Source organism: Choristoneura fumiferana, chromosome 20 (genome assembly GCF_025370935.1).
Source record: "Choristoneura fumiferana chromosome 20, NRCan_CFum_1, whole genome shotgun sequence".
Lineage (NCBI taxonomy): Eukaryota > Metazoa > Arthropoda > Insecta > Lepidoptera > Tortricidae > Choristoneura > Choristoneura fumiferana.
In genome coordinates this window covers 16,207,814-16,222,464 of record NC_133491.1, presented here as the reverse complement: position 1 = coordinate 16,222,464, position 14,651 = coordinate 16,207,814, and the positions used below count along the sequence as shown (strand labels likewise).

The window sequence follows — 14,651 nt, the reverse complement described above, 5'->3', positions numbered from 1 at the left end:
CGTCATTTAAGCATGCTAATGATAAACAATACAGTTACATTACATTGCAATTTTTTTTTTTCATAGTATGACACTCAATAGTGTAGTATCACTATTAATCATTTGATTATTTCATACATATTTTTATATTATTTAAAGCTCCAAGTCGACTAGAAAAGGAACTTCGCCTAAAAATTCCCTTATATAGCAAGGGATTCACCTGATGGTAAGCAATTTTGTTAGCTAATTGAAATGACGCCTAGGATTTGGGGGAGCACACCGTTACTCTGTTGTATGTCACACTTAACGCCATCTATCGGCGATCGTGGAAACTTCTCTAACTTTTCTGCGGAGAAAATTCACAATTGAATAACTGAGTTCCCACAAAATTTTAGATCAACGTTGAACATGTGTTCAACAAGTGTTTTAGTTTTTATAGTAAGGCCGTTAGGATAAAATAAGAATTGAGATTTTTAATACACGTTTATCTTTTTACATATAGAGAGCGCTGTTTACTTGTGTTTGTAGAGAATATTTTGATATTTTTTTTTAACTGACTTCAACCACTCCTGCATTCACAATAAATAGAATTTGGGTCAATGAACTTTTTCTTGTCACTCGTTGCTATAGTTACCGTCTCCTGAGTCATTCTTTATACAGTGGGTTTATAGGATAAAAATTTGCCAAACATGCATTTTTGTGGTAGTTTTAAGTCCCTTTTATAATTGGTCATCTAATAAGCATGTTAGTATAATGTGACACAACATTTCTTCTATTAAACTATACTACTTTTGTCCCCTCGCTGACGGGGCAGAATAAGGGCCCCTGTAAATTTGCGTCCCCATACAAACGTAGTTTCGTTCTAATTTACAAGCAGCACTACGGATCAAAAACGCAACTTTGCAACTATACCTAATGGGCGCAGCCATTACGATTATAACTAGTTTTGGTTCAAATAAAATGTAACGGAAAAAAAACAATAACGAATTTCCATTTCTCGTACAAAACTTAATATTAATGTGATTTTATTGTTACATAGGCTATAGAATGAAAACCTCAATTCATGTGTTGTGAAATTAGCACAAAATAACTGCTCCCAAGTTAAGTCGCAAATGCGTTTTCTTTTGATGAACACATGCAATTGCTTTAGTTGCCAAATTAGATCGCAAATATGCATTTTGTAGAACAAAACTACTTATGTATGAAAATGCGATCAGCGGCGAGCGTGGCGACTCCATTTGCTTTTGACCTCATAACCGCCAGCCAAATCTGTTAATGTATTTTGTAGTCTATTGTATAAGAAAATAGAGTCGATAATCCATATTATCCTTCCAAGGCGCTTATACCTGTACTCGTATTGTTTTTACCACGAGCTCCTTGTTTTAATTTGTGGTAAACAAGCCGTTCAGTGTTTTTTATGTCTTAAGAATTTGAATACCTTTTACTTATCTTGCGATATTATAATATATTGAAATGACAAATCATAAGGGGCAGTTCAGGCAATACGTAACACCATTTTTTAAGGTTTTTGACCTCCCTCCCCCACGTAACGCACCGTAACGTTTTTCTTAACCCCCCTCCCCCCTTCCGAGACGTTACGTAACACCCAATTGACTACTTTTACCTAAAAGTCACAATTATGCTGGTCGTACCGGAAAATCGCTAAAATAAGTAAACAACTTAAAAAAGGAACTTAAAAAACTTAAAAACGAAAAGTGTTGCCAACTTGGGATATTTTAATTCTCTGTTTTTTATTTATTTTAATTGGAAATTTAATTCACATATTTTAATTATTGATCATGTTTACATTTAATTTTATTTTTTACAAAAAGAGTGAATGAGAAGATAACTATTTAAAGCGCAGCGTAGGACGTCCACCGACGAGTTGAACGGATGACCAAGCCGCAGTTTCACGGTGTATGCAGGGCGCTTCCAACCGAAGCAACTGGAGGTCTATGGGGGAGCCCTGTGTCCCTGTGTCCAACAGCTGAGGTCCTACGAGTGTTATGATCATAATGACGAAGTTTTGCATATTTGCATCGTTTTCCGAGTGTGTGTATTATTATAAATAAATAAAAAAAAATAAATCATGAGACACTTGACACTAATTGACCTAGTCCCAATCTGAGCAAAGCTTGTACTACGGATACTAGGCAACGGATAAACATACTTATATAGTTAAATACATACTTAAAAAGTCCGCCTTTGTACAAGTATCTCAAAGTTTGTCATTTGTGTTTTGTTTCTTTTCTTTTGTACAATAAAGAGTTTACATACATACAAATACATATAAAAACATCCAAGACCTGAAAACAAACATTCGTGTTATTCACACAAGTATATCCGGCCGGGAATCGAACCCGGGACCTTAAGCTTCGTAGTCAGGTTCTCTAAGCACTTGGCCATCCGGTCGTCCAATCCGTCACATTGTAAGTCGTCGTATTGTAGGTAAAGTCATGCTAGTACACTGCGAACCTATTAACCCAAGTGGTAATACATAGCAGGGCTTTAATGATCTATTACATCTACTTCTTCAGTAGCCCCGTAGTGTATTGCTAACCGGATAACTTTAATCATAATTTTGGAAACCTGGCTTTAGAATAAGTAGCCATTTTGTTGTGATGGATTCCACAGTTATCACACCTGCCTGCCACGTGAATAGATAATTTCAACTAAATTGGTTTATTACTATTTATGGGTACTATTTAGGATCAGATACTGTTACGACCACAGATATAGATTACACTAGATAACGCAAACACCTCAATCTGTATGAAAACCAACCGTGTCACTTTTATATATCTACTGTGACGTCTCAAGAGCGAATTAGCGATGTGAATTCCCCGATGTCCGCGCAAAATCGATTCAAATGCGCCGCCCGCCCGCGCCGTGAGGCTTGAGTCAGTCACTATAAATAGTCATGACAAGTCAGTTAGCGGTTAGTCTTTGTATGGGGCCAACCCGACCTTTTGGTCGGGGTTCGGACACGCGAAGTAGATGCATTTGCGTAATCTAGTGTAATCTATATCTGTGGTTACGACGGTCAGGTCGCAAGTTGGTACAGTCACCTTCAGAAAACGTTTGATGAGAAACAATGCGCACCATGATTTTTAGTCGGTGATCAGGTACCTACCGATTTCTTTAAGAGGTCAATATCTCAAAAACGGCTGAATTGATTTTAATAACACATGTCTAAGAACCATTGCTAGAAAACCTGCTTTCCAATAAAAAAACCGCATTCAATTCGGTTCACCCGATTAAGAGCTACGGTGCCACAGACAGACAGACACACACAGCGCTCAAACTTATAACACCGTATAGAATCGTGTAACAAAAACATTACTCAGCCGACTTCATCACCGAAGCAAGAACTACCAAAACGAAAAAAATTACAACGGTAGGTAATGTTATTTAATTAACAGTAAGTGACATTAGTTTTTTTAGACATTTTATCAGAGAACAGTTCGCGTGTACATATCTACATATAATCAGGTCAATTTTATAGCACAATTTAGATTATAGATAAATAACGTTATAAATAGGTGTAATAAAATTTTTTTATCTTCTGGTGAGGAAAAATGGCGTCGCGTGTGATCCTAGCGCTGGGACTTTTTGTGGGTATGTACCATTATTAAGATACCTACTGTGTATGGGAAAAAAACGATTAATAAAAATATAAAGAACCCGCGGCTTCGCACACGTAAATCATTAGATACAGCAGCTGAATTGAAATTTTGGGATTTTTAAATATTCCCATAGGAATTCCCGAAATTTAAATCGTGGTTTTCATTGACGTTACATTAAAAACAATCATGTCAAATTTTATGACTCTTATGATCAGCGGTTGTTATTTCTAGATTTTATCCCTATCCCGTGGGAATATCGGACCCTATGTTTACGACGTAGGCTATGTTTTGTTCCAGATGTCCAGCTATCTATATACCAAATTTCATCTAAATCCGTCCAGCCGTTCCAGCGTGAAGGAGTAACAAACATACTCACTCACTCAGAAGCTCGCATTTATAATGTACTAGCCGTTACCGCGTAGAATTATAATATAATTATAATTAGAATTCGGTTTTCAGTATCCCGCTAGAACTATGACAATTTCCGAGATAAAAACTATCCTATGTCCTTCCCCGGGACTTGAACTATCTGTACACTAAATTTCACCTAAATCGGTTCGGCGGTTTAGACGTGATAAAGTAAAAACAAGCAGACTTTTCATATTTATTATATTAGTGGGGAAGTGGGAATATAGATGAAGTGGAGAGGGGAAGTGAAACACAGACAAGAACAAAAAAAGATAATGAAAAAATCTTCTTCCCCAGGCGCTTTTCACTTTTTTTATTCTGTACATTCCCTTAACACTAACACCAGTTAGATACACTTTTCCGAAAGACAAAACTGTCTCAAAAACAGACATTCATTCCCCGGAACGAACATTTCAGATATTGCAAAATATTCACAAAATTATTGTAATTATCTACGCGTAGCTCACCCAAAAACTATGAGATTTGACATTTCGGAGACCTCACGCTACACTAGCGCCTCTAGCGGCGGATTCATACGCGATAGCCCTCATTGAATCATGTCCCGGGGTGGAACCTTTTAAAAATCAATTTCAATGTGATGTCCTTAACAAAAGTATGAGATGTCAACATGATATTAGTAGCACAAAGGTTCCAACCTGGGTGATGATTTAATTTGTTCGACTGTGCAGAAAACAGAAAAAGATATACACGCTCCTTAAGCAGAACCATCTTTTAACCTTTTCGACGCCAACGACTCATAACGACTCGTACATACGCACCGCAGGTTCCACGCCAACGACCTATATATACGTCCATACTTCAATGCAAAAGCAACCTTCGTTCCATTGTGTTAGGATTGAATTTTAGGCATTGCAATATAGAAGCCTGGCGGCGTATGGGTGATGTTTTTTGTATTTGACGTGGCGGCGAAAAGGTTAAGATAGTTGCCAATAGACTTGGCTATTTCCCGTGAGCGCAAACAGAGCAGTTTCCTTTCATTCTTCTTTCCTTTTGGTCAATTCTTCAATAGCTGTGGCCTCCGCCAACCGCATAGTCGGCGGCCAGCCGACCACCATCGATCGCTACCCCTGGATCGTCCAGTCGGAGTCCCTGGGCATCTTCACAGGCGCCTGGAGCCAGTCCTGCGCCGCCAACATCCTCACCACCAGATATCTAGTCTCCGCTGCGCATTGCTTTGCTGGGATGTAAGTGCTATCTTCATGAAATAGTCTTGACTTTTGACCTTTTACTTATGGTAAGTGAAGATATCAGGTCAGTTCTAATTACTTCTGAGAACTTTCAACTTTCCTATCATACATAAGATCGTTGCCAGAAAGACTTCCTAGCAAAAACTCAAGCCTCAAACGCCAAGAATTGTTAATTTGATAACTAATGGTAGATAACCAGCTTTCTGTGTAGGAAACAATGAACAGAACTATTTTTACGGAAACAGTAATATCGAGCTTGTTTTTGCTAGTTTTCTGGATATTAACCAGGTTTTCTACTCTATACAAACAGAAACGGCAGGCAGACCGTTTTTGACATACTACTAAATACACATCACATTGCTGTAATAAAAATCTGAGGTAGTTATATTTTTAGCAGCTACTGAGAAATTAATTTGGTTTATTGAGCCAGACTATCTACGGTGCTATTTTGAGAACTTGGTGTTCATCTGCGACATTTTTGTGTTTTTACAATTCTTCTCTCTCATCTCTAACACAGTAAAATTACTCTTCTTCAGCCTCTACTCCCCCGCCTACCGCCGCATCCGCGCTGGCAGCACCTACCGCAACACCGGTGGAGTCATCAGCTACGTTGAAATCGAGTTCAATCACCCCACATACGGCCAGCTAGGCGCAGACGGTGACATCACTGTGGTCCGTTTGATCGAACCCCTAGTCTACACCCCTGTGGTGCAGCAAGTCACTATTGCAGCTCATGGGACTGTCCTGCCTGATAATGTGCCAGTAGTGCACGCTGGATGGGGAACCACAACAGTAAGTAACATCAGTTAACTTAGAATCTGCTTCCACAGAATCAATTTAGACCGGGGACGTGCCATATCTAACTAAACACATACAATCATTTACTCGTGCTTGCTTTCACTGAGAGATAGTGATAGAGATTCTGCTGTTTCCTTTCTTCGCAGTAGGCTTCTTGTAGGCTTCCTTCAGATTCCTCCATTTCCCTCTGTTATGTGCTTCTTGGCATGTGCTAACTTGTAAAGGTTTGGCAGATCATTCTGCAGGCTTTAATTTTGTTAAAAGCTAGGCTGTTATTTGATTTCGGTAAAGTATTGCAAATCGAATTTTACTCACTTCCGGTGGTCGAAATAACTGAAGTTTGGTGTTAATTATCTACTTACATTACATCGGATAAGTATACCAGTGCTGTTAACAAAAAAATAGCTATATATTTTTTTTAACTAAGAACCTATTATTTGCTTCACAGCAAGGAGGCACGGCGTCGTCCGTTCTCCTTGATACCACCATCTACACAATCAACAATGCCCTGTGTGCTCAGCGGTACTTGGAGCTCCCTAACCCTGCCATTGTGACAGAGAACATGATCTGTGCTGGCCTCTTAAACGTTGGTGGTCGCGACGCCTGCCAAGGAGACTCTGGTGGCCCGTTGTACTACGGGACTATCCTGGTCGGCGTAGTATCGTGGGGACACGGGTGTGCGAATGAGACCTATCCTGGCGTCAGCACCGCTGTGGCACCCTACACACCCTGGATCGTCGAGATAGCTGTGTAAATGATTCAATTAAAAATGTTTTTAATGGCACTTGTGTTTTTATTGTGAAATTTGTGTCGGACACGCCCAAGATAGGGTTCCGTAGCCAGTATTATGTGAGTTATAACACAATTAAAACACTTACTACAGTCTTAAAATCTATTACCAGAAAAAGAGCGTATCTTCACGGCACTTACGTCCTTTTGTTGAGAAGCGCAGTTTTTCGGCAATAACTCAAAAACGGAAGGTATATCCGATCATGTTGAAACCATTTTTCGTTGAAAGTATTATTTATTAAGCGTTCCTTTCCATATTTTATGCATATTTTTTGACCACAGGTTTACAAGATAGAGGGGGGGGGACACAATTTTTGCTACTTTGGGAGCGATTATTTCCGTTTTCTGTTACGTGTATGGAGTGCTCCCCCTATAAATATTTATTTTTGTAATTTAACTACAAAACTAAATAGCAGCGGCTTTGTTCTTCAAATTTCATTGATATACATCTTGTAGTTTTCGAGTAAAATGCCTGTGACATACGGACGAACGGACAGACAGACAAATTGGCTCCGGAACCCTAAAAAGCATAAAGTGGGGTTTTATTACAGGACCACTAGGCCACGGAAGTCTCATTTTGTGAACGTATAACGCCATCTAACGAAAACATTACGTACTACTAAGCCACCTTAATACTCTCCGTGCAAACATAACTTTTTGCAGTTGTTTCAAAGATATTACAGATGGCGCTAGTAGATACATATTGAGAAGAAAATGAAACCTTTATACAGCCACTTATTTGAGAAAATAAAATAAATCTTAGTGATAAAAATAGTATAACACCAAATTTGGTGCTCTATGCATGTACTCATTAATAATAACGACCAAAATAGTGTTGCTTCACAAATATTTCAAACAATAACCATAGATGGCGCTAGTTGTCAATAATTGGAACTCCCAAAAATACAACTTTGATATCAATTATTGAGTTAACAAGCTCAAAAATAGTTTTCGGAAGTGTTTGCAATCCATGCACGTACAAAAGCTATATAAGTAGTTTGTAGCACATAATTTCTTCTCAATGGTTAGAAGAGAATTAATTATTCCATGACTACTTATACACATTTAAAATTTAGATCAATTTTTCAATAGCGAATGTAATTTTCAATTGATGTGTTTTCTATAATCGCTTACCAAACCGAAACCATTAGGTACTTTCTTGAAAATCAGGAAAAAATATCTTACCAGTAAATCCCAACTACTTATTAATAATCCAAGAAAGATAACATGGCAACCATAAAGATGAGATTAAACAAGATAATCCTTTGATGTTAAGCCCATTAAGTTGGCCCTACTGTCGCGGCTGCTCTCTGATAAAAAAACATAGTCGGATATTAAATAAAAGAAAAGCAAGATGAAAGAAATTAATTCTCTTAGAGATCACGGAGTATGGAAAAGTGAAGAGAGTAACAAATTTTTACTAGAGGCCATTAATTACTTCACACTTTTAGGGCGGTGGGGGGTTTTCACGATTTGTGACACAAAAACAAAATATTTGTGATTTTTCATCATAGTAATAAGTGTGACGAGGAGGGCAGAGGGGTCTAAGAATAATCAAAATGGCTTTGACTTTATTTAAGGATGGCCCCTTATTAAGAAATCAGCGTTAGGTGTTTCTGCTATAGACTAATTTGGCGCTAGTATTGTAAGGTTTGACAACTTAGACATTTGTGTCAAGATTTTTATTTGTTAAAAATTAAATAACTAAATTAGCCAATCGCAAGCAAGATCGTTTTAAGTTTTTAGCTACAGTTGTCGAGGTTATCCGCTGGTCCGTATGTAAGTAAGGCATTGTTAACTCCCGACACCAAGAACGGGTTATAAGTTTGACACCAATGTCTGTTCATCTGTCTGTGGCATCGTAGCTCTCAAACAGATGGACCAATTTCAATGCGGTCTTGTTAACGTGGAAGTGAATTTTATTGTGCTTGTCCCTAGCTATGTTTAATAAACACCAGTTTAGTCCTATTCGAGATGTTGCACTTTGAAATGACAATATTGGGCCTTTTTTTAACTTTTTTAAGCTGTTTAGGTTATGTAGGAACAGATTGAGCTGTACGTACGAAAGATAGATAGAAAAGTTTATTTCTGCTAAGAGTTACATTTTTAATTTACATTTGATGTGCCAAACTACAGAGCAGTTTGTCGGCACTTTAGCTCTTGGTTTATAAAGTTACAAAACACAAGTAACGCTTAACATAGGATAGTTAGTATTAAGACTTGCTATGGTTAGTGTTATGTTATGACTTAAGACTATAAAAAGTTTTTTTTTTTTGTTTTTATACTATTAAAAATCTCAGTCTCACTCTCATATTAAATAATATTAGTCAGCGGGACGGCAAGAAACGAAGTTCGAATTTTGCAGTACGTGGTACCTATCACGGTGCAACAAGAATATTAAACCTTTCATATCGTCACTACTTTTAAAAAAGCTCGTATCTCAAAGAATAAAAAATTTCTGAGTGAACTTTATAATCATTTTTTCAAGGTTCAGTTTTGTTGACATATTGATTTGAGATACGAGATTTTTTCAAAGTAGTGACGATATGTTTTAGCACTGATCGGTGTAAAATTTATAGTTGTCTTTTGCATTTTTTTTATTCGACTGGATGGCAAACGAGCAAGTGGGTCTCCTGATGGCAAGAGATCACCACCGCCCAACACCAGGAGGATTGCAGAGGCCTAAGACGGGATACCTCAAGTAATTTCACCGGCTGTCTTACTCGCCACGCCGAAACACAACACCTGCATTTTTATCTTAATCCGCGTTATTGATATTGTTTGGGACAAAGGAGGCTAGAATGGAAGTTTTTGTTTTTACCTTCCGCATTCGAAAGAATAATTCATATTCATCTCTCCTATTTTCCCCACTACTTGGTCCCGCCGGAGGTAAAAGGTAGTGGAGCAAAAGCCCTTCATCGCCTCAGGCCCTTTATCAAGTCTGTTTAGGGAAATAAATACCCTTTAGGTACGCCCTTTGTATTTACTAGAAACAGTTTGAGTTAAATACAAACGTTCTTGTACTAAAGTGCAAAGCGAAACTCAAGACTAACTCAGTGAATGTGAGTAAGTGAATGAGTTACTGTAATTTAGATAATTGAATCAAAGTCAAAATATCTTTATTCAATTTAGGCTATAACAAGCACTTAATCCGTATCCTAACCCAGCCGTCGCTTTATGTTTTTGAAATAATCATGTATGTTAGGAAGAACATAATATGTGATTTTCCCACTAACGTCGATAAGCCAAAGGCTACTAGAAACACAGGGAAGCTTAAAGTTCCATCTTGCAGACTGGCTAAAACCAAAAAGTCGTACGTTTTTATAATAAAATTCCAAAAAATATTACAAATGAAACGGATACAAAATTCAGATCTATCTGTAGTTTAGAATCGAGCGTTATTCCTAAAAAATACTGTTGATTTTACAAATTCAATAGTTTGACCATTTAACTTTATATTAGAAACTGAATTCGAGTTAGATGAATATGTTTATGGTCGTAACGCGCCACGTTGCACGTTGCGGGTTCACGGTGGATGCAGGCCGCTGCCAACCGAAGCAACTGGAGGTCTATGGGGGAGGCCTATGTCCAACAGTGGACGGCTACGGCTGACATTAACTTATTAATTAGATTACGGCTTTAAGAAAGAACTCGCTTTAGTTGCTATGGAGAAATTTGTTCCGAAAGCTGGGAATCGTGTCAAACCGTCCCTCTTGCTCACGTGATAAATACTACTAGCATAAGCGGGACGACACTGAACTCAAGTCTATGTGATTTCCCATGTGAATTTAAATCCCGGAACTTCAGCTCGGCTGCCAGAGCTAATTTTTATCGCGGAAGACGCCTGGGGTAAAAACTAGCAAAAGTTTATTAAGCCTCAAATTACTTCGAAAGAAATACAGGAGGAAAAAATTAGAACATTTTGTTTGGATCTTTTTTTTACCGAATTCAAAACAGAGGACTAGGTTCCCAAATCGCCGTAAGGTATGTCCTTTTATTATTTTTGAGCTGTTCTTAACTAGAATCATTTAGTTATAATGCAGTACTTACATTTTGAAGACTAGAGAAGTTTTAACATTCGCTCTACATGTTGTTATACTTTAACGAAAAGCAATATTTCCTACTCTGTTATATTATATTATTATTCTTGTTAGTTTATGTAACAACTTTAACATTACATGTTGTATAAAGTATAGAACCTTGTAGTAAGAGAGCTCTAACTGTTATTTATTACTACTTACTTTGTAATGTATTATGAAGGGGACGGCGCGCACGCAGTCCCCACTACCAAAAATTACGCATCCGAGTTATCCGCATTAGGGATAATCGCAAGGGTCAACCCAACCGCAGTGCAATGGAAGAGTCTCGCCCTGGGAGAACCGCCTACTTGATCACGGTGTCTCCTATGCCAGGTAAGTATGATTTCATAACGTTGAACTGAGAGGGTCATTGAAACAGGAAAAATCTTAACAGCGCGATGTAGGATTCGTTCGGCACTTGATAGTGACATCTAGCGGCAGGTTGGGGTACTAATCGAGCGGCCATCTTGTAATGGTTGTGCCACTCGATTTGGCTTGAGTTCTTTATCGGACAACTGACTCGAGTAAAATAGAAATAAACTTTTATTCTCAAAGCGGTTATTACATTTTAGTCATTTCACACATTTTATTTATATTTATATTATAATATATATTTTATTTATTCCTACAGTTACTATAACATGAAAATCGAAGGTTCGCATGTAGAGTTCGTAGTTGAGACATAAAATGATTTTTAGCGCAATTTTTAAACAAAGTAGAGAACTGTTAAAAATAAGTTTTTGTAGAGAATTACATTTTTATTCATCAACCTTTTAAGTAACGCTACTTTAGTATTGTATGCTCTATCTATGAATCAAATTTAAAGTCAATCGAGTGGGTAACAATGTAATTATTGGATTAGTTTATTACTAATTTACATCTCTCAATTTCATTTTATATTAATAATTTGTTAGTTATGAGTATGTCGTTAGTCACTAAGTAAAAGTGTAATAAATATAGAGCAAATATATTGTGCATTATAACTTATAATATAATGCACAATACATTTTGCTCTATATATATTGACAATAGATACATGAAAGTACATTTTTGAGCTCTACATTTCTGTACACAAAGTATTTTTTTTCACGTGATTCAATACCTACTATTGTTTCCTTTTCATTTAATGGATAAGGGTCTGTTACACCAGTCATAGAGTTTATGTAACACAATGTCTGGTGACGTGACCAAAATTAATTCTACAAAATTGTGAAATGTTATATTTTCAAATGCATTCGGACGCTCATAAGACATGAGTATAAAGTTAAATTAACATGTTTTACTAATTACTGGTGACGGGTGAACCACATCCTCATTCGTAAATTGAAATCTGTTTTAATTTTGTCTCGAGGCCGTCGATACATAGCGACAACTGTTGGTGCAGAACCCGCTCTATCATCAATCCTAACTGACCAGCCTGTTGGGGTTAAGTTCACACAAAATGTTGGTTTATAATTTGTAATTAATTTAGAAATGAAACTTTTTTTTTTGGTCATATTACCTAGAGATGTTAGTAACAAAAATTTTCAATAGATGGCGCTAGATGTATGCAGTTATAAGATAATCGGCAATGGGTTCAAGTTTTATCCCACAAAACTGCATAGTTCCCGTGGGATAGCTATAAAAGAATTCTAAGCTAGTAGGGGTAGAGTCTTATATTTATTATAAACTTATACATTCCATGATCATGCTTTAAAACTAGATACCTCTCGCGCCATCTATCGGGTAAAATTGTTATTAATATAGTCTTTCTCATAACTTCATAAGAAGATTTAATTTTCATCGCCTAAATCGTCTTATCTACAATTGTCCACACCAATTTTATGACTCAGTTTTGTGGAGATGTATCGCGTATCTAGATTGAAGGCATTAACTCAAAATATTACTTACAGCATTTTTATATAGGCTTTCTGAAATTAGATGTACAGTTAAATTAAAACTGTGTATTATTTTGAATTGATACTTTTCGATCTGTGTGCGAAACAAACTGAAAGAAAAATGGTCACAAAACTACCAAAAGCAGGACACTTTTTCTTTATTTACCGATTTTTTCACACGACTGCCCAAAAAAAAGGACGTTGTTTTTGAGGTACAGAACCCTAAAAACTAACCCCTAACTCTGTTACAAAGGAATTATTTTATCCCTTAAGGTACTATAATAGAACGGTACCTACCTACGATAGAAGTACCCGAAATTTTTCGGACAAGCTTTTAATTAGTGCCGGCATACAAATACCTCATTGAGCCGATTATCGTCCGCTGTTAATGCAAATACCCTAATTAAAGAGAGTACCACAAAACATAGTATGTATTTTAACTACAAAACCAAACTTCAGTAGTTAGTAAATTAAGACCCTAATAAATATCCATACTAACATTATAAATGTGAAAGTGTGTGTGTTTGTATGTTTGTCCGTCTTTCACGTCGAAAAGGAGCGACGGATTGACGTTATTTTTGGCATGTAGATAGTTTATGGGCCAGAGAGTGACATAGGCTACTTTTTATCCCAGAAAAATGCATAGTTCCCCAAGGAACAGCGCGCGATAACCGAATTCCACGCGGTCAAAAGCTAGTAGTTTTAGTTCCCAATCCGCACTGGGCCCGCGTGGGAACTACGGCCCAAGCCCTCTCATTCTGCGAGGAGGCCTGTGCCTAGCAATGCAACGTATATAGGCTGGGATGAAGCTAGTTTTTACATCGATAAATAAAAAAATACATAGGTCAAGAACAACCGAAAGTAAAAAAAGCGGTTACGGAATTTGTATGGAAATACCATTTTTAATGGCGTATTTTGCGATTGCGTTGACTTAGAAGTTACATTTTTTTACTGTTTCAATTTCTGCTTAATTTTATCTTGATATCTCCATATACTTTCTTGAGAAAAAGGGTCGTGACAGACGGACAGACAGACAGACAAACAAACAGACAGAGAATAGACAATAAGGTGTCCAAGGGTGTTTTTTTCCCTTTTGAGACGAAACCCTAAAATTGCACCATACAATACAATACAATACAATAATAGTAAGCGATACAGAAAAAAGGTACACAGAATGAAAATTACAAGGTAAACAATAGGCGGCCTTATCGCAAGAGCCATCTCTTCCAGGCACCATCAAATGATCTAGACGATATTTAAATGAGACCTCTTCCATTCCAGAGACATTCTTTTCTAATAAAAACTCGTCGATGATCGAAAAAAAGTTGAGTCTGACATTTACACTCCTTTTACAAAAAGTCGACAAAGAAAAGAATTTGACATTTACACTTTGCCGTTCATACTTTTATTTGGAACCTAGGCTGCTTGCGGTCTAGACTACCTAGTTCTTATCCCGGACAGATCAATATCTATCCCGCGCATGCGTCCAACCTACGGGACCAAAACCGGGACACATCAACACAACACTGCCGAGATAAGACACAAAACCTCGAAAAAATATCGAAAAATCATTGAATCAGACACCAAAATGAGCCCAGATCCAGAAACTGAAGGTATGTGGATGATACAGTTTAATTTTATAAATATTAAGTTCAGAAAATGTAACAAGTAGGGGGTGCAATGTTAGTTTTGCGGGTGGCAAAATTTGGAACTAGCTTCGGTATGGGATGACACTGTGTGTTGTTTAGAAGTGGCGCTTTTGTTGACTGTACAAGTAGGTTTGCAGTGCAATAATTTTGAGGTTATGTTTGGATATTAAAGGTTAGATTGTTTGTGATAGAGATTATTTAACTATTTTTAACCGACTTCAAAAAAAGGAGGAGGTTA

The 14,651-nt window shown here is 37.2% G+C and overlaps 2 protein-coding genes, 1 long non-coding RNA gene and 1 other non-coding gene across 4 annotated transcripts in view; 2 read left to right on the top strand and 2 right to left on the bottom strand.

The window, feature by feature from the left end:
* LOC141439353 (major royal jelly protein 7-like) overlaps nucleotides 1-14,651 on the bottom strand; it is a 223,797-nt gene that overhangs the window by 101,978 nt on the left and 107,168 nt on the right. The window lies entirely within an intron of this gene.
* On the top strand, nucleotides 2,939-3,351 carry LOC141439289 (uncharacterized). Its single transcript, XR_012452579.1, has 2 exons — nucleotides 2,939-3,104; nucleotides 3,177-3,351. It is a non-coding gene; the product is annotated as an uncharacterized lncRNA (long non-coding RNA).
* On the top strand, nucleotides 3,491-6,803 carry LOC141439287 (trypsin, alkaline C-like). The gene is made up of 4 exons (XM_074103544.1): nucleotides 3,491-3,597; nucleotides 5,044-5,218; nucleotides 5,758-6,013; nucleotides 6,468-6,803. The coding sequence occupies exons 1-4, from the start codon at nucleotides 3,558-3,560 to the stop codon at nucleotides 6,771-6,773; spliced, it is 777 nt and encodes a 258-aa protein (XP_073959645.1). The 5' UTR covers nucleotides 3,491-3,557; the 3' UTR covers nucleotides 6,774-6,803.
* On the bottom strand, nucleotides 11,066-11,228 carry LOC141439472 (U1 spliceosomal RNA). Its single transcript, XR_012452597.1, has one exon. It is a non-coding gene; the product is annotated as a U1 spliceosomal RNA (small nuclear RNA).

Bases quoted from the DNA above. Each gene is read 5' to 3' on its own strand.
- LOC141439287 (XM_074103544.1), top strand. From the start codon at position 3,558: ATGGCGTCGCGTGTGATCCTAGCGCTGGGACTTTTTGTGG. The intron at 3,598-5,043 runs GTATGTACCATT...ATTCTTCAATAG, and splicing joins AGCGCTGGGACTTTTTGTGG to CTGTGGCCTCCGCCAACCGC. The intron at 5,219-5,757 runs GTAAGTGCTATC...ACTCTTCTTCAG, and splicing joins GCGCATTGCTTTGCTGGGAT to CCTCTACTCCCCCGCCTACC.